This window comes from Erinaceus europaeus, chromosome 14 (genome assembly GCF_950295315.1).
Source record: "Erinaceus europaeus chromosome 14, mEriEur2.1, whole genome shotgun sequence".
NCBI classification, from domain to species: domain Eukaryota; kingdom Metazoa; phylum Chordata; class Mammalia; order Eulipotyphla; family Erinaceidae; genus Erinaceus; species Erinaceus europaeus.
This window is the reverse complement of record NC_080175.1, coordinates 9018623-9044670: the sequence shown is the minus strand read 5'-3', so window position 1 is coordinate 9044670 and position 26048 is coordinate 9018623. Positions and strand designations below refer to the sequence as shown.

Sequence of the window (26048 nt, the reverse complement as noted above, 5' to 3'; positions counted from 1 at the left end):
CCCCCAAGATGATGGTCTTATGAGAATTAGTGAGGTGTGTTTAGATCTAAAAAAAAAATTAATTCCTTCTCAACAAGATAACAAATAACCCCATTCAAAAATGGGGGGGAAGACAAGGACAGAATATTCACCACAGAAGAGATCCAAAAGGCCGAAAAACACATGAAAATGCAAATAAAGACAACAATGAGATACCACTTCACTCCTATGAGAATGTCTGACATCAGAAAAGGTAACAGCAGCAAATGCTGGAGACGGTGTGGGGTCAAAGGAACCCTCCTACACTGCTGGTGGGAATGTCAATTGGTCCAACCTCTGTGGAGAACAGTCTGGAGAACTCTCAGAAGGCTAGAAATGGACCTACCCTATGATCCTGCAATTCCTCTCCTGGGGATATATCCTAAGGAACCCAACACATCCATCCAAGAAGATCTGTGTACACATATGTTCTTGGCAGCACAATTTGTAAAAGCCAAAACCTGGAAGCAACCCAGGTGTCCAACAACAGATGAGTGGCTGAGCAAGTTGTGGTATATATACACAATGGAATATTACTCAGCTATAAAAAATGGTGACTTCACCATTTTCAGCCGATCTTGGATGGACCTTGAAAAATTCATGTTGAGTGAAATAAGTCAGAAACAACAGGATGAGTATGGAATGATCTCACTCTCAGGCAGAAGTTGAAAAACAAGATCAGAAAAGAAAACACAGGTAGAACCTGAACTGGAATTGGCGTATTGCACCAAAGTAAAAGACTCTGGGGTGGGTGGGTGGAGAGAATACAGGTCCAAGAAGGATGACAGAGGACCTAGTGGGGGTTGTACTGTTAAATGGGAAACTGGGGAATGTTATGCATGTACAAACTATTGTATTTACTGTTGAATGTAAAACATTAATTCCCCAATAAAGGAATTTAAAAAAAAAGAAAATTAATACCTTACTGTAATTCATTGAAGTCGACAGATCATATGGAAAATTATAAATAAAGCAGTGACAATATCAACACAATGAAATTGTGTACAAATACCAGGAGACACAGTTAAATGAATTAAAAGTAACTAAATCTGGATCACAGGTCCAGAATGAGGAGGTGACAGTACTGGTTTTCATTGTGTGTCTTCTTAGAAGATTTGAGCTCTTAAAACATGGCCTGTAAGGGCAACAAAAAGGGGAAATAAATAAATATTTAAAAATAAAAATAAAAAAAAACATAGCCTGTATTTTATTGAGAGAAAAATTGTGTTTTGCTTTAAAGGCCAGAATTTTGTAAGCCTCAAATCCTCAGAAATGGAAAAACAAAAATAGTAAAATTAAATGTGTTCCAGTATTTCCAATATTCTAATGAACATATCAGTGTTTACCAAATGCCTACTGAACCTTTACCTGAATGTTCCACATAAACTCTACGAGAGAAAGGCCCCTAGGAACAGTCCCACACACGCACAAGGCCCTGGGTTCAATCCCTGGCTGTACATTGTAAAAAGAAAGATAAAAACACTAACCCTCAAAATTAACAAATGACACATACATGAACACTGACGAATCTCAAAAAAGGCAACAGCTCGGTGGATGCCTGGGCCGAGGGACAGGGCCTGGCTACACAGAGGCGTAAGCAGGATGCTAGAGACGGGAATGTCCCATCTCTGGACTGGCTGTTCTCCGTGAGGGAGGCCACTACTGCCAACAGTCCTCGTTGGGCCTCTTGCTGCCTCACCTATCCTGCCTAGTGGGCCCCGACTTCCTGTCTCAGACCAACCATTCTTGAACCTGAGCCATCCCGTTGCTGATAACCCCGGAGAGAGGAAGTACTTTTCCTCCTAGAATCTTGGGCCTAGATGACGAACAAACTTAGTTAAGGCTTTCCACAAGAGCAGTGGATTCCCCAAGTCCAGTAATGCCTTGGCCGCCATGCAAACCCACTGAGCGTGTATCTCTTGGGCCACGCTGTGACCCCAGGGTTCGTTGGGATTAAGAGGATAAGCATGCTAATTCCCGTTTGCTATATTCTTAAGGATAGATTTCTTTTCCTGACCCTGGACTCTCCCAGCTTCCACCAGCATGCATCATCAATAGGCTAGTTCTAGTCGCCCAAGCCCCAGATCAAAACTCACTAGGTAAGTTAACATGGATATACTTTACTGACCACAGAGGAGAAAGTGTGGGAGAAAGAAAGAAAAAAAAAAGCAAACAAAAAGCAAACAAGGTGTAGAAGAGGAAGAGGTCTGCAGAAATTCCTTAGTGTGCAGAGAAGGGAACCCAGGCACAGACTGACAAGAACGTTAGTGCTTTTATATCCAACACACACGGTCTTTGACAAGATCCTTCAACTGAGAAATGTACTGGTGGAGAACACACCAATACCCCTAAAAAATGCTCTGGTTGTGGTCGTGGGTTAAAGCGGGACAGTGTTATTCAAAGGGGCTCCCTAGTCTCAGTGGAAGGTTAAATAGGATTCCCAGAGTGACAAAAGGTCAAAAGAAACTGAACCCTCAGATAGAAAGTGACCTCAAGGTTATTATAAAAGGCAGCAGACAGACTAGCTATCAGAATAGCCCGCATCTCTGGCGGAGGCTAACCCTGGCATCCTTAGGTAAAATGCAGGGAATCACTTAATCTGTGGGGGGTAGGGGGGAGCAGGGGGGACACTCTAGGTAGCAAACAGGCCTAAACTTAAGTGGGGGCTCGCCTCTGCTCAGAGAGCCCCTGGAAAGGAGACCAGGGATTCCATGAAAGGAAGGACCATGAAACGGTCCTTTTACAGCTCAACAGTCATCAGTGAGGCTGCATTGGGGAAAGAACTTGGGCCCCGTGGCAAAGAAGTGGCTCACTACATTCCTGTCCCACATCTTGGAATCTGAGTCTATGCCCAAAATTTGGCGTCGTGCAAAGATAACAGCAGTTTTGAAACCAAAGAAAGACCCAACACTGGCCGCCAGCTATAGACCAATTTCTCTCCTCTCCGTGTGTTACAAACTCCTTGAGAGGCTGCTTCTGTCACGTATTTCTCCTCTTACAAAGAAATTCCTATCACCCGCCCAAGCTGGTTTCCGCCCAGGAAGATCTACCTGCCAACAAGTCCTGGCCCTCTCAACTTACATTGAAAATGGATTCCACAAGAATTTAAAGACGGGTGCTGTCTTTGTTGATCTCACAGCAGCCTATGACACGGTCTGGCACTGTGGTCTCCTAGTCAAGATCTCAAGATGCCTGCCTCCATGGGTGGCCAACACTATATCGTTTCTTCTCCAAAACAGAAGATTCCAGGTGCATCTGGGTGACAAGTCTAGCAGATGGAGACTTGTCTCAAGTGGCCTCCCCCAGGGCTCTGTTCTGGCTCCTACGCTATTTAATATTTACATCAATGACCTTCCAGAAACTTCTTCAAGGAAGTTCATCTACACCGATGACATCTGCTGTGCAACTCAGGCATCCAAGTTTGACATCCCGAGGAAACACTCACGAAAGACATGTCTCTGATATCTGATTACTGTAAAAAATGGCGACTAATCCCTAGCACTGCAAAAATGGTATCATCTGTTTTCCATCTACACCATGCCTCGGCCTCGCGTGAGCTTAATGTGCAGATTGGCGATACGAGAATCCGGCATGAAGCCCAGCCAGTCTATCCTGGCATTACTCTCGATCGCACTCTGTCATTTCACGAACATCTCATAAAAACTGCGGCAAAGGTGGGCGCGAGGAATCACATCATTGCAAGACTGGCCAGCTCCTCATGGGGCGCGAGCGCTTCCACACTACGATCATCCTCTCTGGCATTATGCTATTCCACTGCAGAATACTGTGTCCCAGGATGGTTCCGTAGCCCCCATGTCCACTTGGTCGATTCCAAATTATATTCCTCCATGAGGATCATTTCTGGAACCATCCGTTCCACCCCGGTTCCATGGCTGCCAGTTCTTAGCAACATCACCCCGCCAGATATTCGTCAGGATGCGGCATCATCTAAGTTCATTTCCCACGTCTACGCTCGACCGGACCTGCCAATATACGCGGATATCTTCGCCCACCCTGTCCAACGCTTGACGTCTCGTCACCCAATCTGGTCCCCTACGCCTACACTGAACTTCTCTGTTCCAGTCTCTTGGAAACAGAGCTGGCAGTCAGCTGAGGTAAAGAACAAACACCTCATCACAGACCCCTGCAAGCGTCAACCCGGCTTTGACCTAGCACGTTATGATCGGGCCCTCCTCAATCGCTATCGAACAGGCCATGGCCGGTGCGCCGCTATGTTCCATCGCTGGGGAGCCAGAGACGACCCGAACTGCCCCTGCGGCTCCAGACAGACTATGACCCACATAGTCAACGACTGCCACCTCTCCAGATTCAAAGGAGGTCTCGAAACTTTACATCAGGCTCAACCTGACGCTGTTGACTGGCTACGGAAGAAGGGGAAAGAGAATCACACAGGCATTGTAGGAGTTACTCTACACTGGCTCTTGGGAGACAACACGTCGCTGTGGTAACCAAGTCAGATCAGGGGCTGTGGATGTCACATGATAAAAGGAGTTTTGGCCTCAATCTTTCTCATAGTGGACCCGGTTGGGGGGAGGGGGGAGTCTCATGCCCGCCCTGTATTTGCCCTCATTCCTCAAGGCGCACTCAAAGGCTCCCTCAATGAAGAAAGGTGACAGAGTAGGAAAAACCAACATCCCAAATCGTGCCCCTTGACATCAAAATAGCAAACCCAAGGCAACAGCACAGCCCTGAGGAAACTGCAGGGGAAGGGACCAACTTCACAGTCTCACCCAGAGGCGAGACATAACAAACAGGGACAGGGAGGAAGTACACAAAGTGAAGCCCGGACTGGGCATGGCATACTGCATCAAAGCAAAGGACTCTGGGGAAGGAGGGAGGGGGAAGGGCTGAAGAGAACCTGGGGTCCTGGTACAGGATGATGTGAAAGGACCTCGGCTGTGGGTGTTAGTGTTCTGCACAGAACTTTCACAGGAAGGTGAGAAATTGTGCCCATAAATCAATGACTGCACTGTAAACCCCACCACTACCACCAGTAAAAATGGGCGGGGGGAGCTGAAGGGAAGGTAACTGAACACATTCTGACTTCTCTACCCTACTTGGCAAGCAGGGTGACGGGGTCTCGGAAATGTACTGCATTCACAGCAAAGCAAACCATTAAATGGTGACTCCAACTGAAGTTGCTGTTCAGGTATGATCCCTTGAGTATGTACCCAGCAAACTAACAATGGTGTTTTAGTTTACTGTGACAACACACCAACACACCCTGTTTCCAGCTGCCAGAGCTGAGGACATTCGCCTGACGCACAGAGACGGCATCTCAACACCCCGCTGGTCTGCTGGTCTGCTACGGAGCTTGTGCCACCAGCCAGTCCAACCTTCCTGAATGCCCACATGATTGGCACCATCCAGCTTTCTCCTTTTTTTTTTTTGTTTAAAGATTTTATTTATTTATTAATGAGGAAGATAGGATACAGGAAGAACCAGACATCACTCTGGCACATGTGCTGCCGGGGATCAAACTCAGGACCTCATGCTTGAGAGTCCAAAGCTTTATCACTGTGCCACCTCCCAGACCACATCAACTTTCTGCTTTTTGCCAAACTAGTAGGCTGAAAAGGATGTTGCATTATTGTTTTAATCTGCACAGGCAGAGTTATTTCTTACTTACTCTTATTTTAATTGCCACCAGGGTTTTTGCTGGGGCTCAGAAGAATTCACTGCTCCCAGTGGTCATTTTTCCTTTTTTTTTTTTTCTTTATATTTGATTGGATAGGACAAAAAGAAATTGTGAGGAAGGGAAGATAGAGAGGGATTGAGACAGACACACCTGGAGACCTTCTTCACAGCTTGTGGGGCACCTTCCCTGCAGATGGGGAGAGCTATCCTGGTGCCTGTATTATGGTAATATATGCCCTTAATTGGGTGAACTGCCACCCAGCCCAGCATCCTATTTCTTTTTTTTTTTTAATTTTTTATATGTATTTATTTTCCCTTTTGTTGCCCTTGTTTTATTGTTGTAGTTATTATTGTTGTTATCATTGTTGGATAGGACAGAGAGAAATGGAGAGAGATGGGAAAGACAGAGAGGGGGAGAGAAAGACAGACACCTGCAGACAGGCTTCACAGCTTGTGATGCGACTCCCCTGCAGGTGGGGAGCCGGGGGCTCAAACCGGGATCCTTATGCCCGTCCTTGCGCTTTGCGCCACGTGCGCTTAACCCGCTGTGCTACCGCCTGACTCCCACCAGCATCCTATTTCTTACTTTCAAACACCCCTTTTCCATATTTATTAGGATTTCCAATTCTGTCATTAATATCCTTGATATTTTTTTTTCTTTTTTTCTATGTTGGAAAAAGACAGAAAGAAACTGAAAGGGAAAGGGGTGCCAGAGGGAGAGAGACACACAGACAACCGGATCACTGCTTCATCGCTCATGAAGTACTCTTCCTGCAGGTGGGGACCAGGGCTTAGAACCTGGTGCCTTATGTGTGATTACCAGGTGTGCCACTACCTGTGCTCATTTCTTCCTAAAGAACTTGCTACCCTGTTTTTATCCATGTGATAGCCCTTGTTTACTCTAGATATTAATCCCTTGTCAAGTCTCCATCCTACACAATACAATACCTCTCAATCAACCTCAAGTGTCTCTTGCTAAATAAAAACCTTTAATTTCTACACATCCCAAGTCATTACTTTCTGCCTTTAGCAATTTTTTATGGACTTTGAGCAGTCTCTCCCTGTCTCTAGAAAAAAGTTCAATCAGTATTGTCTTCCACGACTTTTATGCTTTTTTTTTTTCCTTTCACATTTAGGTGTTGAACTTCTCCAGTCTATCCTGTTTGGGGTGTTGTTTTTTCTTGTTCTCCATGTAACAAGTCACTCTCCTACTATGACTTTTTTCCAGAGAATTGTGTTGTCACCTTTATGTTTCTAAACTTAAATTAAGTCTTTACTCTCTAATTTGTTCCCCAGTCTATTTTTTTGTTTGGTTTTGTACTTAACACTAGTTTTTATTATGATAGCCTTAAGATAGTATTTTCTAATAAGGTAGGCCCTCACCAAAACAAATCCTTTAAGAGTAACTTAGGGGGGTCGGGCGGTGGCGCAACGGGTTAAGCGCATGTGGCGCAAAGCGCAAGGACCGGAGTAAGGATCCCAGTTCGAGCCCCCGGCTCCCCACCTGCAGGGGAGTCGCTTCACAGGCGGTGAAGCAGGTCTGCAGGTGTCTGTCTTTCTCTCCCCCTCTGTCTTCCCCTCCTCTCTCCATTTCTCTCTGTCCTATCCAATAACGAGAACAACATCAACAACGGCAATAATAATAGCCACAACAAGGCTACAACAACAAGGGCAACAAAAAGGGGAAAAAATGGCCTCCAGGAGCGGTGGATTCATGGTGCAGGCACTGAGCCCAGCAATGACCCTGGAGGAAAAAAAAAAAAAAAAAGAGTAACTTAGCTACTTATGTTATCCCACCATAAAAAATTTAGATCTAAGATACTGAATTCCTTGGACAATTCAACTGCCCTGTATCTTAACAAGTCAATGGAGCAGATTCTCAGACAAGTCTCTTTTTGTTTTGTTTAATTTATAACTGGCATCTTATAAATAATGCAATTTTCTCCCAGGAAACTACTAAGTTTCTCATTTACATCCTCTTTTAGTTTCTAGAGTTTTCCCCTTAAAAGTCCTGCGTAATCCTGGATTAATTCCTATGGATTTTTCTAGTTTTGTTGCTACTGTTATATGCAGTATTTGCTTTTGACCACTTTTACTGATTATTGGTAGTAAATGCTATTAATTTTTGTTGGTTGATCTTAAATCTAGTTAACCTGCCAACCACTTCAGTAGTTCCTACAATTTTGTAGGTGGTTATATTCTACAAATAATCAATTTTGGAAGGAATGCAATAATTGTTCCCCATTGTCCTCACATTCTTCGAAGTGTTTATGAGGACCTTGTTTAAAATAGTAAGCAAGGAGTTGGGGTGTAGAGCAGCGGGTTAAGCACACGTGGCGCAAAGCACAAGGACCTTCATTCGGATCCTGGCTCCCCACCTGCAGGGGAGTCACTTCACAGGTGACGAAGCAGGTCTGCAAGTGTCTGTCTTTCTCTCACCCTGTCTTCCCCTCCTCTCTCCATTTCTCTCTGTCCTATCCAACAACGACAACATCTACAACAACAACAATAACTATAACAATAAAAAACAATAAGGACAACAAAAGTGGATAAATAAATAAAATAAATATTTAAAAAAATAAAACAGTAAGCAGAGAGGGTCAGGCGGTAGCACAGTGGGTTAAGTGCACATGGTGTGAAGCACAAGGGCCAGCATAAGGATCCCGGTTCAAGCCCCCAGCTCCCACCTGGGGGGGGGGGTTTGCTTCAGCTTCACAAGCAGTGAAGGTCTGCAGGTGTCTCTCTCCCCCTCTGTCTCCCCTCCTCTCTCAATTTCTGTCCTATCCAACAACAGCAATGACATCAATAATATTAACAATAAAGGTAACAACAAGGGCAAAAAAAAAAAAAAAGGGAAAAATGGCCTCCAGGAGCAGTGGATTCATAGTGCAGGCACTGGCCCCAGCAATAACCCTGGAGGCCAAAAAAAAAAAAAAAAAAAAAAAAGTCAGCAGGAAGTGGTGATGGCTATGTGTGTGATCTTAGAGTGAAGGTATCTAAAACTTCTCCTGTATCATCCTCTGCTGTATGTTTCAATATGACCTTTATGTAGTAGGTGTCTTGTATTCTGAGTTTGCTGAGGCTTTTTAGTTTTGTTTTTCTGATCTAAGTGCTTTGTCTTATTGAATGTTAGTTATGGTACAAAAATAATCCTGATCTTCACCTTTGGTCTAGCAATGACATAAACTGTAAGAATAAAGGCTGAAGCATACTTACAGCCCTAAAACAAAGTATGGGTCATGATTCCTTTAACAAATTGGATAGGATGAGCCTGTCATGTAGAATTTTGGTATCTATGTTAATTAAAATCTTTAACTTCTGTATTTGTTCATATCTAGTTGTATTTTGTGAGTGAGAGAGCTAACCAAAGCACAGCCTCAGTATATGCACAATGGGGGATCAAATTCTGGGCGGCAGACTTGCAAGTCCCATGCTGAGAGAGACAGACAAACAAATAGAGACAGAGACACATACACACACACACACAGTCTAGCTTTAGAACTACAATTTCACTAACCTTATAAAACAAAACTGGTATCTTTTCTAGCCCTAATCCCTGTAACTTGGAAAAAAAAAAAAGTATTCTCTAAAGTTTGAAGCTGGGAAGTGACTACGTAAAGGGGCAGAACTGGACTTGGCAGGAGAGGACTTCGCACAGTATGTGGACCGGTCGATTCTTCACATTGTGCACTTGAAACAAGTATTATCATAAAGATGAACACAAAGTTGGTGCCAGTCACTTCCAAGACCATGACGGTCCCGAGATTTTCAAAGGGGAGCTCTTTACCATGTCAGTTACCAACTATCAGCACAAGTTATTTCTTCTAAGACTAGCTTTCAGTTTTTCATCTTGTAATAACTCATACATTTCAATTAGGTTTTAAACCTTATGAACTTACAGCAATTCATGCAGTTCTTTTTGAATACTTTCCTTATTTGTAGTTCTCATTTTTTACTTATAGGATCTGTGTTACACACACACACACACACACACACACCCGTTAATCTTAGCAGAGGTCTTCAAGGTACTAATCTTCAAAGAACAATCTCTGGTTCAGCAGACTTTTTCTTTGGTTCTTACTTCATTGATTTCTGCTCTTAACTTTATGGAGTTTTTTGAACTCTTCAAATGAACTGTTTAAGCACTAAAGCAAACTTCCATCGGTACTGAAATAAGATGCTCTATCACAACATCCAAGGTCTGATTTCACCATACAAACTTGAACACACAAATAATAGAATATAACATTTGAATATATGCATAACATGGACAAAAATCGCATACAAAATCTTTATCACCCGTTACTACATTTGAAAGGTCTTTGCTAAAGACAACAGCTTGAAGAATAGTTTTTTGAAGGCAAAGTTCTGTGCTGCTCACACAGATAGATGTACAGGGGAGTGACACACAGTTGTGTAAGGGTGTGACTGACACACACATGCATCTGAATCGAGGCAAATATTTTCTCTGCGCAGCTAATTGGACAACTGCTGGTATAGCTGGATAAAATTAGCAACCAGTCATGAAATCTCCTGTTGCTTTTCCCAGATACCATTTAAAATTTGCAGTCACTAATAGGAAAAAAGGAAAAAAAAAAAAAAAAAAACTGGCTGTGATCTTCAACACTACCACAAAAAAAAAAAAAAAACCCTCGAATTTTTTCTTCTGTCCTAACTCTGGAAGCTTATATCCTGGACGAGGGATGGGGAGAGAAGAGGCAGTTTCGAGTTGCAAAACGGATCTTGCTCTGAAATCCTTTGGCCCGCGACTGAGCAGGAAGGCAGATCCTACCCCAAGATGGAAAAGTCCCAACACACTCAGACAGAAGCTTATGCGTGTTGGCTCTGAAAAGTAAAAATATTAACAAGAACGCTTGAACGCTGTTAGCTTCCCAAACGGATGTCGCAGCTCCCACGGCTACTGATCGTGACCGAGAAGCCACTCAAGCCATTAATTTCCCTAGAGGAAGGCAGGTGGTGGGCGCTGGAGAAGGGGAGAGGAGGAGGAAGAGGAGGAGGAGATTAAGTAGGTCAACTTTCTCCTTCCTGCCGCGTGTAACGCTGACGGGCTTAAAAAGCCCCAGGCACACAAGTTGTCGGATTCCCTCTCTCTCTAGGGCTGCAAAAAAAAAAAAAAAAGACAAAACAAGTAATGTTCACAAGGCCTCTCGTAGCAAAAGGCAACCCAATGCAAGCAGCTTTACGACCGCCCCCCCCCCCCGCGTCTCCGAGTGAAACTTTAATGGGGGCTGAGAGGCGGCAGAGGAGAAAGGGGCGCCCCGCGGTTACAGAGGCCGGCGGGGGGACCTGCGAGCCCGGCGGGGGCGCGGGGCGCGGGGCGCGGGGGGCGCCCGAGACAAAGGCCGCGCGCGGGCCGCTCCCGGGGGGCTCGGGGGACGGCGGGACTCACAGAACTTGGAGGTGGACGTGTGGATGTTGATGGCGGAGCTGGGGGTGGGCGCGGGGGCCGGCTTGGCCGCGTCGCAGCTCTTCAACATCATGATCACCCCGTTGGCCTCGGGCGGCGGGGGCGGCGGCCCCATGGCGAGCCCCTCCTTGGGGCCCTTCCTGTCCCCCGGGCCGCCGGGGAGCTCGCGGGCCGGGGGCTGCCGGAAGCCGCCCGCCGCGGCCTCCCAGTTGTTGTGGTTCTGGTCATCCATCATCGCCTCGTAGCTGCCCCCCTCCTCCTCCTCCATGCTCTCCTCCATCCTGCAGGCCCCCAGCACCGCCCGCCTCGCAGGCACCTGCCGCCCGTCGCAAGCCCCGGCCGGGCCGGGGGGGTGGGGGGGAGGTGAGGGGGGCTCCGCGGCCTCCTCGAGCTCACATCGCCGGGGGCCGGCAGGGGCGCGGCGGGGAGGCCGGCGGGGCGCCGGGGATCGCCACTCCGCCGGCTGGGCGCTGCGGGACTCCGGGCGGATGGCTCTGGGCGCTCCCGGGCTCCGGTCTGGGAGAGGCAGCCGTAAAGCGGCAGCGCCGCTCACGACATTTTACGGCGGCTTCCAACAGGCGGTTGGCGAGGACGGCTGGGGGAGCGGCCGGGAAGGCACGTGGTGAGCGGCGCGAGCTGCGCGAGAGCCCCGCGAGTCGGGTCGGGAGCCCTGAGTGGCTCGCGCGCTCCTGGGGCAGAAGCTCGCCCCGCCCCGGCGGACCCCGCGCAGAGGGGGGCGGGGCCACGGCGAGGGATGCGTCGTCTTCGGCCACGCCCTACGTGATAAAGGGGTTGGGCTACGCACGCGTGGTCACGTAGCTTGGTTACCGGGGCAACGGGGAGCCTGGCTGGGGGCCCCGGAGGGGATGGTCGGTGATGGCGCCGCAACGGGATTCGCCCTCTGTGCTCTGTTCCCGCTCTCCTTGGGTTGACCCGGCTTTCACCTCGATCGGGTGATCGTCTGAGGTCCCAAGTCATCACACACTGGAAAATGAATGGGTGGGACCGCCCTGGGTGGCTCCTGATGGGTGTCAGCCTACCAGAGCCAGACCCTGAGAACCTCGAATAAAAACCGAAACGTAGAATTGAGGGGATGAAAAAAGGAAGCTTCTGTGATGCACGTTCCGAAACTCGTCCACCCCGAGCCCAGAACTTTGAAGTTACGAAACAATAACCTGCCAAGTTCCGTCCACGGTTTCTTTCCGCAAGTGAAATCAATGTGCGAGTCTCGAGTCAAAGAGTCTGTGACTTAATTACTTTTATTCCTCAAGAGGAACCTTGAATTCTCAAGTCATGGCGATAGCAGTGGATTGTATGAGAATATATGGCATAATCTATTCTGGGGCTCCTTCCAGCTACTGGTGATTAAGTTATCTGCAGGGAAAATCTTTTATTACGTGTCAATTGGCAGATAATGCGTCTTTATTTTCACAGATATGAAACTAAGTGTCAAGAGTTTCTTCAGCCAGGTGGAAATGGTCTCCTGATGCTCGAGTGTTCCACTTATTTCACCGTCTGTACATATATCTAATTAATGGAATGGTCTTTTCCAATTATTTAATATCAGGCGAGGTCTTCTCATGTTAATAAGCTATATATATGGAGAGAGAGAATGAATCTGTGCAGTTGTCTGTCTGAACCTGAAACTAGTTTTCTTCTTCCTCTTCTAGTTATAATAATAATTTTTATTAGTGATTTAATAATGATTGACAAGATAGTAGGATAAGAGGGGTACAATTCCCACCACCAGAGTTGTATTCCATACAATTGCCACCACCAGAGTTCCATATCCTATCTCCTTCATTGGAAGTTCCCTTATTATTTATCCCTCTGGGAGTATGGACCAAAGATCTTTATGGGATGCAAAACGTGGAAGGTCTGGCTTCTGTAATTGCTTCTCCACTGGACATGGGTGTTGACAAGTCAATCCATACCCCCAGCCTGTGAAACTAGTTTTCCAGGCTTGAAACATTGGGGGGGGGGGGATTTTTTTTTTTCTTAAGATGTTGGGAGAAAATTGTAACTTTAAAATTCAATGCCTAGCTGAGAGAGAGAGAGAGAGAATTCATCATAATCTTTTTCAGGTAAACAACTACTAGTAGCTTGCCAGTGGTATATTTTCTTGTTGGGCAGGTGGATAGGTGTAACTAGAGAGAAAGGGGTCTAGACATAAAAATTCAGTACAGGGGGTTGGGCAGTGGTGCACTGGGTTAGGCTCACATACTACTAAGCATAAGGACTCATGCAAGGATCTGGGTTCAAGCCTTGGGCTCCCCACCTGCAAGGAGGTGCAAAGGTCTGCAGGTGTCTCTTTCTCATTCCGTCTCTGTCTCCCCTGCTCTCTCAATTTCTCTCTGTCCAATTTAAAAAAAAAAAAAAAAAAAGGCCACCAGGAGCAGTAGCTTCATAGTGCCAGCACCCAGCCCCAGCAATAACCCTGGAGGCAAAAAAAATCAGTACACAAGGAAGATAAGAATTATAAATGTGTCTCTTCTAACATGGTCGTGAAAAAAATACATGAAGCAAAAATTGACAGAAATGTAAAAAAAAAAAAAAAAAAGTCTCCCATTTTTCTAATGGATTGCAATGGGCCAAATAGTAGCCCCACCACCACCGAGATATGTCTGTGTTACAATCCTGAACCTATAAATGTTACTTTAAATTACTCTTTGATTCAGATAATGATCTAGAGATGAAAATTATCCAGGTAGATCATAAATCCACTGATATGTGTTCACATAAATGAAAAACAGAACCAGAAAGAGGTCTGAGGCAAAGACAGGAGAGAGAGAGAGGAGAAGAGAAGACTTCTGTGACCACAGAGGCAGTGACTGGAATGATGTACCCATTCTGGATTGGAAGAGGCAAAGAATTCTCCCCCCAAAGCTCCAAAGAGAGAGTGACCCTTCTGATGATGGCTTTATTTCAAGAGGATATTATCTTCCAAAACTGGGAGACTATCTTTCTGCTGTTTTAAGCTGCCCTTTTTTTATTCATCTGTGTCAGTGAACACAAGAAAACTCAGTGATCAAAAGGACTGGAGGATTTGAACAACACAATTACCAAACTTGATTTACTGACATGTGAGAAATCCGTGCCTTCAACAACTGCAAATAGACTTTGTGAAGTGGCAACAAAAATTGAAGGTACTGGGTCATAATGTCTTTCAATGTGGCTGGTGGTTGGTATCCTAGCAACCACATTCTCTGACCTCAGTGTACTTAAGTCAGAAATTGATAACCAGAAGACAACTGGCAAACCACTGTATCTCTACTCTTCTAATCAACTAGTGGGTCAGAAAAACATAGTGGAAATTAGAGAACATTTAGAACTGAAGGCATTGGTGTTGAGTAGCGATACAGTGTCAGGCTAGTAGGACCTCACGCCAGGGCGTTTACCGTGTATGCTGGTTGACATTAAACTCTTCTCCTCTGGACTGCCCAAAATGATTTGCATTAGGCATTAATTTGTGTTGTAATTGGTTAAACACACTATTATAGAGAAATCTGATGATGGTTGGGTCAAAGTAGTCATAGAAATTTGCCTTAGGGGTCAGGTGGGGGCGCAGTGGGTTAAGCGCACATGGCGCAAAGCACAAGGACCGCGTAAGGATCCCGGTTCGAGCCCCCGGCCCCCACTTGCAGGAGAGTCGCTTCACAAGCGGTGAAGCAGGTCTGCAGGTGTCTTTCTCTCCCCCTCTCTGTCTTCCTTTTCTCTCTCCATTTCTCTCTGTCCTACCCAACAACGAACAACATCAACAATGGTAATAATAATAACCACAATGAGGCTACAACAAGGGCAACAAAAGGGGGAAAAAATGGCCTCCAGGAGCAGTGGATTCATGGTGCAGGCACCGAGCCCAGCAATAACCCTGGAGGAGAAAAAAAAATTGCCTTAAGAAACATCACCACCTTTAAGGAAAAAAAAAAAAAGAAAAGGCAAAGAAAGAGAAAGGAGAGAGAAAAGAGAGACATAGACCACCCTGGGGGCGGGGGTAGACAGCATAATGGTTATACAAAGAGACTCATGCTTGAGGCTCCAAAGTCCCAGGTTCAATCCCATGCACCACCATAAGTCAGAGCTGAGCAATGCTCTGGTAAAAAAAAAAAAAAGAAAGAAAGAAAAAAGACCACCCTGGGTGGGGGAACTAGCATAATGGATAATAGTTCTGTAAAAGACTTTCATCCCCCACACGTATGGACATCTAATCTTTGACAAAAGGGCCCAGACTATTAAATGGGGAAACCAGAATCTCTTCAACAAATGGTGTTGGAAACAATGGGTTGAAACATGCAGAAGAATGAAACTGAACCACTATATTTCACCAAATACAAAAGTAAATTCCAAGTAGATCAAGGACTTGGATGTTAGACCACAAACTATCAGATACTTAGAAGGAAATATTGGCAGAACTCTTTTCTGCATAAATTTTAAAGACATCTTCAATGAAACGAATCCAATTACAAAGAAGACTAAGGCAAGTATAAACCTATGGGACTACATCAAATTAAAAAGCTTCTACACAGCAAAGGAAACCACTACCCATACCAAGAGACCCCTCACAGAATGGGAGAAGATCTTTATATGCCATACATCAGACAAGAGTTTAATAACCAACATATATAAAGAACTTGTCAAACTCAACAAGACAACAAATAACCCCATCCAAAAATGGGGGGAGGACTTGGACAGAATATTCACCACAGAAGAGATCCAAAAGGCCAAGAAACACATGAAAAAATGCTCCAAGTCTCTGATTGTCAGAGAAATGCAAATAAAGACAACAATGAGATACCACTTCACTCCTGTGAGAATGTCTGACATCAGAAAAGGTAACAGCAGCAAATGCTGGAGAGGTTGTGGGGTCAAAGGAACCCTCCTGCACTGCTGGTGGGAATGTCAATTGGTCCAACCTCTGTGGAGAGCAGTCTGTAGAACTCTCAGAAGGCTAGAAATGGACCTACCCTATGATCCTGCAATTCTTCTCCTGGGGATATATCCTAAGGAACCCAACACATCCATCCAAAAACATCTGTGTACACATATGTTCTTAGCAGCACAATTTGTAATAGCCAAAACCTGGAAACAACCCAAGTGTCCAACAACAGATGAGTGGCTGAGCAAGTTGTGGTCTATATACACAATGGAATACTACTCAGCTATAAAAAATGGCGACTTCACCGTTTTCAGCCAATCTTGGATGGACCTTGAAAAAATCATGTTGAGTGAAATAAGTCAGAAACAGAAGGATGAATACGGGATGACCTCACTCTCAGGCCGAAGTTGAAAAACAAGATTAGAAAAGAAAACACAAGTCGAACCTGAAATGGAATTGGAGTATTACACCAAAGTAAAAGACTCTGGGGTGGGTGGGTGGGTGGGGAGAATACAGGTCCATGAAAAATGATGAATGAAATAGTGGGGGTTGTATTGCTAAATGGGAATCTGGGGAATGTTATGCATGTAAAAAAAAAAAAAAAAAAGTAGAAACGCAAAGCAGAAATTGAGTTTGGAGTATGGCACCAAAGTAAGAAAGCAGAAGTATACTAGAGTTTGCAGTGAGTACCTCCCTAATACTTCCTCTCCACTTTTCCAAGCTTTGGGTCCATGATTGCTCAACAATTTGTTTGGCTTTGTATGTTAACTCTCTTTTTAGTCACCAGGTTCCAGGTGTCATCAGGATGCCGGCCAGACTTCCCTGGATTGAAGACACCACCAATGTGTCCTGGAGCTCAGCTTCCCCAGAGACCCATCCTACTAGGGAAAGAGAGAGGCAGACTGGGAGTATGGACCGACCAGTCAACGCCCATGTTCAGCGAGGAAGCAATTACAGAAGCCAGACCTTCTACCTTCTGCAACCCTCAATGACCCTGGGTCCATGCTCCCAGAGGGATAGAGAATGGGAAAGCTATCGGGGGAGGGGGTGGGATATGGAGATTGGGCGGTGGGAATTGTGTGGAGTTGTACCCCTCCTAAAATAAAAAAAAATAAAAAAAAAAAAAGTAAAAAAAAAATTGTTTAAAAAAAAAAAAAAAGCTTCTACACAGCAAAGGAAACCACTACCCATACCAAGAGACCCCTCACAGAATGGGAGAAGATCTTTATATGCCATACATCAGACAAGAGTTTAATAACCAACATATATAAAGAACTTGTCAAACTCAACAAGACAACAAATAACCCCATCCAAAAATGGGGGGAGGACTTGGACAGAATATTCACCACAGAAGAGATCCAGAAGGCCAAGAAACACATGAAAAAATGCTCCAAGTCTCTGATTGTCAGAGAAATGCAAATAAAGACAACAATGAGATACCACTTCACTCCTGTGAGAATGTCTGACATCAGAAAAGGTAACAGCAGCAAATGCTGGAGAGGTTGTGGGGTCAAAGGAACCCTCCTGCACTGCTGGTGGGAATGTCAATTGGTCCAACCTCTGTGGAGAGCAGTCTGTAGAACTCTCAGAAGGCTAGAAATGGACCTACCCTATGATCCTGCAATTCTTCTCCTGGGGATATATCCTAAGGAACCCAACACATCCATCCAAAAACATCTGTGTACACATATGTTCTTAGCAGCACAATTTGTAATAGCCAAAACCTGGAAACAACCCAAGTGTCCAACAACAGATGAGTGGCTGAGCAAGTTGTGGTCTATATACACAATGGAATACTACTCACCTGTGAAAAATGGTGACTTCACCGTTTTCAGCCGATCTTGGATGGACCTTGAAAAATTCATGTTCAAAGACCGCAAAGCACAAAGACTGGCATAAGGATCCCGGTTTGAACCCCGGCTCCCCACCTGCAGGGGAGTCGCTTCATAGGCGGTGAAGCAGGTCTGCAGGTGTCTATCTTTCTCTCCTCCTCTCTTGTCTTCCCCTCCCTCTCCATTTCTCTCTGTCCTCTCCAACAACAACAATAACTACAACAATAAAACAACAAGGGCAACAAAAGGGAAAAAATAAATTAAATAAATATAAAAAAAAAGAAAAACTTTAAAAAAAAAAAAGAAAAAAAAGAAAAATTCATGTTAAGTGAAATAAGTCAGAAACAGAAGGATGAATATGGGATGATCTCACTCTCAGGCAGAAGTTGAAAAACAAGATCAGAAAAAAAAAAGTAGAACCTGAACTGGAATTGGTGTATCGCACCGAAGTAAAAGACTCTGGGGTGGGTGGGTGGGGAGAATACAGGTCCAGGAAGGATTCAGAGGACCTAGTGGGGGTTGTATTGTTATATGGGAAACTGGGGAATGATATGCATATACAAACTATTGTACTTACTGTTGAATGTAAAACATTAATTCCCCAATTAAAAAAAGAGGGAAAAAAAAAAAGAAAAAGGTCATATTGCAATGTTAACCACTAAAAAATAAATAAATAAATAAAAATTCATGTTAAGTGAAATAAGTCAGAAACAGAAGGATGACTATGGGGTGATCTCACTCTCAGGCAGAAGTTGAAAAACAAGAGCAGAAGAGCAAACACAAGTAGAATCTGAACTGGAATTGGCGTATTGCACTAAAGTAAAAGACTCTGGGGTGGGTGGGTGAGGATGACAGAGGACCTAGTGGGGGTTGTATTGTTATATGGACAACTGGGGAATGTTATGCATGTACAAACTATTGTATTTACTGTCAAATGTAAAACATTAATTCCCCAATAAAGATATTAAAAAAAAAGACTTTCATGCCAGAGTCTCCAAAGTCCCAGGTACAATCTGCACCACCATAAGCCAGAGCTAAGCAGTCTCTTTTCTTCCATCCATCCATTCTTTCTGCCTTTATCTCTCAAAAAAAAAAAAATCACTGAAGGGAAATAACTAGTTGATTTTATAGACATAAGATATTGTTATACACTTAAAACCATTTTGAAAGCTATTAAAATGTTTGATGACTTACTCTGCAGTATGAGGATGGGAAGTAACATTACTAGCAGTCACTGGCTCAACTCTGGACTCTTTAACACTGGCTAATAATTACTACAGCCTTCTCTTGTCACAGACACTAACCTATTGATTTGACTTTTGGATTTGTTTTCAGATCCTGGCTAGACTGTGAGTTTTGTTAAAGCAGGACAAAGATACATGTCAATAAAGAGGACTTCAAAACATTCTTGGCATTTACCCAGAGGTACTGAGATTTTGGGTGGTGCTAGTGAGTCTTGTGCTCTACAATCAGTGTGCATGATTTGTTTATATAACCACAAAAGAATTCCATGGTGGGGAAGATAACGTGCTAGTTATACAAAGAGAATCTCATATCTCAGGTTCCAGAGTCGCAGGCTCAATCCCCCACATCACCATATACCAGAGCTAAGCCATGCTCTCAGAAGAAAAAAAAAATTCCAAAACTTAAAGGTTAAGAAAAAAATGTGGTCCGGGAGGTGGCGCAGTGATAAAGCTTTGGACTCTCAAGCATGAGGTCCCAAGTTCGATCCCCGGCAACATGTGACAGAGTGGTGTCTGGTTCTTTCTCTCTCCTCCTATCTTTCTCATAAATAAATAAAATCTTTAAAAAAAAAAAAAAAAAGAAAGAAAGAAAAAAGAAACACAAGAGCCATGGTGATAGCTCCACAGTAGAGCACATGTACATATCCTGCATGACTAAGATGCCAACTTTGATGCTTGGCATCAGCTATACAAGAGCTAAGAGGTACCCTGGGCTCCCCCCCTCCCCAAAATAGAATTAAACACACATACACACATGAGCCAGGTGGTAGTGTACCTGGTAGAACACACACCTTACCCCACACAAAGACCCAGGTTCAAGCCCCCAGTGTCCCACCTGCAGGGATGGGGAGCTTCACAAATGACAGAGCAGTGCTGCAGCTGTCTCTTCTTCCTTCTCCTCCTCCTCTCTGCTTCTATCCTAAATAAATGAAATATTTTAATTAAAAACACAAACAGAATATGAAATTATACATAGGTCTGTGCATTAAAATATTTCTTTGGGCTTCTAGAAAAAAAATCTCAAGTTATGAGTGGTGAACAGGTCTGCAGGTGTCTTTCTCCCTCTCTACCCCCTCCCTTTCAAGTTCTTCCTGTCCTAACAAATTTAAAAAAGAAAAGAAAAAAGTGGCCACGAGGATCCATTAGATTCATCATGCAGATACCAACCCCTAGTGATAGCCCTGGTGGGGAAAACAAAATCAGTCTCAGTCATTCACTGACTAGCAGACTTGCAGACTGATAGGTCTACAGAGGGCAAAGTGGGGCTCGTGCTAGTCAGGGCTCCATATCTGCTTCTCTGCCACATTCTTTGATCCTTTTATACTAAACTCTTTTTCAGGCTTTATGTTCAGACCACCAGCAAAATGGCTGCCACTGTTCCGGACCTCATATCCAAGGACAACAATGTCAGGATAAGAAAGACCCAGGATTAGTGGTTCTGTTACTAGCAAGCGAGACCTTTCCTAGCTGCCCTCAGAGCACCCCCTCTCAGCGTCTTCAGTGTCTTACTGATTCACTTCAGTGTTGGGAACATGTGTAAGCCTGATAGAGCTTAGGGAGAACCACCCCCATCTTTGGATGGAGGTCTGAGAAGATAACCTCTTGGTAAGTCTCTCAACCGAGGTGAGCATAAGGGGGAAACTCAGACTTGGTTCTTTCCTTCTTGACTCTCAGGCCCACAGATACCCCAGTACTTCCCTCCATGAACCACAGGCCACATGGCTGCAGATTCACTTATTCAAAGTCACCTTCTGATCACAGAAGAACACACCTTATCACACACTTCATTACACACCTCAGACCCCAGACAAGAGAAATTCCAAACTATATGGCCTTTTGATATTCATCTTCTCTCTGTCTCACCCTACTGGTTTAACCCCTATGCTTCTCTCAAATACCTTTGGATAATTAAGTTGCTTGTGTTATGGAGAATAACTGTCTTGTATCTCATCAATTCCTGTCATACCAGCCCCCTACCTTAGGGGCATGCTGACTGTTAAGAAACCTGTAATTTCTGTCATATTTCAACAATAATTACCTCCATTGCTTTTCTATTTAACTCATGTCAATTTTGCTAATAAATGGACTCTAGGATTCTGGGACTCAAGGACTCAGATTCTAGATTCATGCTAAGAGTCCCCTGGTGTCTTTTACTTCGTGTCACCCCTGTCATGAGCAAGAAAGAACCAGCCCGTTACCTTTCCCCTGGAGGACACCCTGCCAGAGAAGGAGAGAGACACCCCGAAACTTCAGAACCAATTGACACAGCACTTACATCTGTGTTCTACACCACTTACTGCAAAGGGGATGTATGGGCTTCTTCCTGGAAAAGAAGGCCCCCTCCTGGCATCCACAAATGTTTCTGCTTCGTAAGTCCATTGAGAAGGGAAGAATGAATATATATGAATTAAAGTTGGGGTCAGGCTGAGTTGTTTAGGTTCTGAGTAGGTAAAAATGGTCATTCTGGACTCTGGGATCAAAACCCCTCTACTCCATTTTCCCCATACCAATCATTGCAGTTATGCAAAATTGTACATAGCTTGCAATTATTAAATCACAGAATATACATATACATATACATCATATACATATACATCATATACATATGGCTGATTGTCTAAATAATTAAAACTTGAAGAGATGGGGGTCAAGCAGTGGTGCACGAGGTTAAGCACACATAGTGCGAAGTTCCAGGACGCGCACGAGGATGAGCCCCCAATTCCTCCCCATCTGCAGGAGGGAAGCTTCACAAGTGAAGCAGTGCTATCGATGTCCCTTTTTCTTCCCTCCTTTCCTTCTCTTTCCAATAAATACATTTAAAAACATCTTTTGGGGAGTTGGGCGGTGATGCAGCAGGTTAAGCGCAGGTGGCACAAAGCACAAGGACCGGCATAAGGATCCCAGTTCTAGCCCCCGGCTTCCCACCTACAGGGGAGTTGCTTCATAGGTGGTGAAGCAGGTCTGCAGGTGTCTGTCTTTCTCTCCCCCTCTGTCTTTCCCCTCCTCTCTCCATTTCTCTCTGTCCTATCCAACGACAACATCAATAACAACGATAACTACAACAACAATTTTAAGAAAAGGGTAACAAAAGGGAAAATAAATAAATATAAATTTAAAAAAACATCTTTTTAATATAGTGACCTGTGACTGCCTAATGCAATTAGAAGTCTAAATGCAAAGTTATTAGAATGGTCTTGATTAGGAGGAGAAAGGGCTGGAGTGCAGATTGCATAAGTCCGTCTAGCACCCCACGATTGCCGCCTACAGTTAAGATGCACTGCCACTCAGGGTGTCTGCTCTACTCAGCCTTTTCTCTCCACATGGGACTTTGGGCCTTTCTTTACCATCTTAGTATCTGAATCTTAAATTCCATCCTAGCAGGAGAGCATCAGAAATAATGGTGCACATTCTCTCTGTCAACCCAATGAATTTAGAAGCTGAAGGAAGGTGAGAGTAGAAGCTCTTGCTCTGAGCTCTTAGAGGCAGGCCTATCTCTTTGACTCTGTCCCTCACACACATTCCTGTGTCCAGTTCCTGTGCTGGGGCTGCTACAGCAAACACACACAAGGGGTCTCTTCCTCTCATGGAGCCTCCGTGCACCATGGTACAAAGTAGTAAACATTTAGCCAAATGAACCAAAGCCTGACAAGCGCCATGAAAGAAAACACCAGGTGCTGTGAGTGGGCATAACAGTCAATCGTTTTATTTTGATGATCAAAAAGAAAGTCCAAAAAAGGCCCATTTCTTCAAAGGTTAAAGCATAGGACAAAATTAGCCAGAAGACAGGCCTGAGAGAACATTCTAGAAGAAGCCATGGCAACAGGCTTTTGATGTTATCTAAGAACTAAAAGAAACACAATCAGACCCAAGCAATGCAATGGAAAGGAAAAAGGGACATGGCAAACAGAGGAAAATTAGGAATGGAAAGGCAGGTCTTGTATGCCTTTTGTAGTCATGGAGGATTTTGGAAAGGAAGAACTATGAGCTTGACATTTCATAACCACATCCAACCACCCTGAGAGAAGTGGCCTACAGGAAATCAAAGGGTAAAAAGAAAGATCAACTGGGAGTCGGGCTGTAACAGCAGGTTAAACGCACATGATGCAAAGCACAAGGACCGGCTTAAGGATCCCGGTTCGAGTCCCCAGCTCTCCACTTGCAGGGGAGTCGCTTCACAGGTGGTGAAGCAGGTCTGCAGGTGTCTGTCTTCCCCTCCTCTCTCCATTTCTCTGTCCTAACAATGGCGACATCAATAACAACAATAATAACAAGGACAATAAAAAAGGGGGCAACAAATAGGGAAATAAATATTTTTTAAAAAACTCAAAAAAAGATCAAGGGGTTGATGCAATAAATACTCTGGGCAAAAGTCGCTTGGACTTGGAGGGCAGTAATGAGGGTCAGTTAGCTATTCACTGGTTCTGGGGTTAGAATGGGAAGGATTCGAGTATGAAGGTGTTGAAGGGGAAGGACAAGTTTCAAAGTCTACTAAAGAAAGGGTGCAAGACCTTCCACACAGACTGGGTAATTGACCATGTTTGTCCAAAGCTGGGGGATTTATCCGATGCATGTAGTGAAGCCTAGGGGAGCAATGGAAAAGATGAATCAGTCATGGACCCAAGATGGATAGAAAAATATGTGGTCTGGGAGGTGGTGCAATGGATAAAGCATTAAACTTTCAAGCATGAGGTCCTGAGTTCGATCCCCTGGCAGCACATGTACCAGAGAGATGTCTGGTTCCTTCTCTCTCTCTCTCTTTCTCTCCTGTCTTTCTCATAAATGAATAAAATCTTTAAAAAGAAAAGAAAAATATGGCCAGATAGTTAGGAGGTAGAGTTGTTCATGGCTAAGAGGGTTCCTTAATACTAAAGACCAACTGCAAGGTTGTCCACCAGTAAGTAGAATGCTTGAATGAACAGTTGTTCAGAATTTCTGAAGGATTTCAAAAGGAAAAGACTTTAAAACCCTGAGTGGATCTTAATAACGCTTTTAGGAGAAAGTAAAAGTCACATTATTGGGGATGGTGATTTATGTAATTTTGTACTCCTTTCTGTAAAAATAATTGATCATAGGATGGAACATTCTCTACCGTTGTTGATCCAAGTTGAGGGCAAGGCCCTATGGGGGCCCACAAAGGGTCTATTTTGTTGTTCCTGATAGAGATGACCAGTAACAATGGAAGGAGGGATGTTACACTCGAGGAAGATGGGTCCTGATATTGGGGCAGCTTGGAACACTCTTACTCATGACCACAGAATGTGAGCTCAGATCTACAGGGATGCAGAGGTCACATAGGCTCCTAAGCTGAATATGGGCCCCAGATCACATCAAATCGATAGGTTTACAGTCAAGAATATTTATACACTTTTCCCATATTTGGGAGCTACTCTCTTCCTTGATCCAGCTTTCTGGTCCTTTTTCCAGCCATGACATCATCTCCCCAGACAAAAACTAGGATCCACCTGCATATCAGATTTCAGGCTCAGGGGAAAAAAAAAAAAAACAACAACTAGTATAGCCACAGGTCCTTTGGAATATAACTAAAATATGCCTACTAGCTATCTACAAAATGGAGACCCCCCCCCCCAACTCTTCATCTACACTATTCCAGCCTTTAGGTTCATGATTAGTGAGCAATTTTTTTAGCTTTATATGTTATCTCTCTTTTCAGCCACCAGGTTCCAGATGCTAGCATGATGCCAACCAGACTTCCCTATTCAGGTGGCCTTGCCAACGTGTCCCAGAACCTCACTTCTCCAGAGCCCTACCTGACTAGGGAGAGAGAAAGACAGGCTGGGGTATGGATCAACCAGCCTACATCCATGTCCAGCAGAGAAGGAATTACAGAAACCAGAAATCCTTCCTTCTGTACCCCAAAAAGAATGTTGCCCATATTTCCGGGGAGGGGAGAGAGAGAGAGAGGAAGATAACCAGAAGGTTCTGAACCCCAGTACCACTGGGACCTGGAACTTTTCTAAAAAAGGAAACTTTGTTTTTGCACCATCACTGAGAGTGAAGAGACACTGGAAAACACCAGAGGAAGTCAGGCACCGTTTCTCTTCCCTGAGTGGGAAGAGGAAAAAGTAAGGACAACTAAGGATAATTTCACTCATGGGAATATAGAGAATGGAGACACATAAGCATGAAAAAAATATACGTGTATATATTCAGCTCATAACTATGACCTTGGGAGAACTTTGGTATTTACCTCTGGCGAAGGGGGTTGGTGGACTGAGGGTATTTCTTCCCGGGCACGTGCACTCTGGGTTGGAGAGAACTCAACCTGAGTCAACCTAGCAACCCTCGGAGAGGAACCAGGAACTCTAGTGGCTGAGCAGGAACGCAATGCAATAATGCCTTTATTGATCAGAAAAAGCTTGTATATCTTCTGAGACGGAAGTGGCCAGTCGGAAAAGGAAGTGGGTAGGATAGGGAGGTAGCAAGCTTTCATCTAACCAGTGGGGATTAAACCAATGGCCTGCAGTCAGGGCGGGTCTCAGACAAACAATGATTATGTAAATAGACCACAGCAATGGGGCGGGGGAGCTGGCGTTCTGCCCAACAGTGGACAAGGAACTTTGGTGTTGGAAGTGGTGTGGAATTATCCCCTGTTATCTCACAATCGCTTAAGTCACTAATAATTTTTTTAAATAATAAAATAAAATAAGTATTTGCTCGCACACTGGGTGATGGAATGGACAGAAAGGGGACACATGGGCCTGGTAGTTCAGCTGTGGCCTAGGAGGGAGGCCCAGGCCTGGCCCTATTCCAGCATTTGGCATAGGGCTTAACAGTGGTTGGCAGCCAAGAGCACAGAACACCTGGCCTTTCACGCTCAGTCAATCCAGGCAATTTCTCGCTGGCACTTGAGGGGTTTGGACAATGCTTTGTGATCTGGGGGCCAGTGTTGCCAATGGACTAGCTGTGGGCAAGGGCTAAGACTTCTCCAAACTCCTCTCACGTGGGAGGAGCTGGTGTCCAGCTTGGCTGAT

General features: G+C 44.6%; 1 protein-coding gene and 1 long non-coding RNA gene across 2 annotated transcripts in view; both read right to left on the bottom strand.

The window, feature by feature from the left end:
• Positions 1-11839, bottom strand: part of CACUL1 (CDK2 associated cullin domain 1) — a 69439-nt gene extending 57600 nt beyond the window's left edge. The window contains exon 1 of the mRNA XM_007518466.3: positions 11087-11839. Coding sequence (XP_007518528.1) covers positions 11087-11384 — 298 coding nt within the window. The 5' untranslated portion in view covers positions 11385-11839. The remainder of the gene's footprint in view (positions 1-11086) is intronic.
• Positions 11840-12351: 512 nt separating this feature from the next.
• Positions 12352-25407, bottom strand: LOC132532735 (uncharacterized). The gene is made up of 3 exons (XR_009544634.1): positions 25265-25407; positions 19892-19975; positions 12352-12478 (listed from the first exon to the last, which is right to left on the bottom strand). It is a non-coding gene; the product is annotated as an uncharacterized LOC132532735 (long non-coding RNA).
• Positions 25408-26048: the final 641 nt, after the last annotated feature.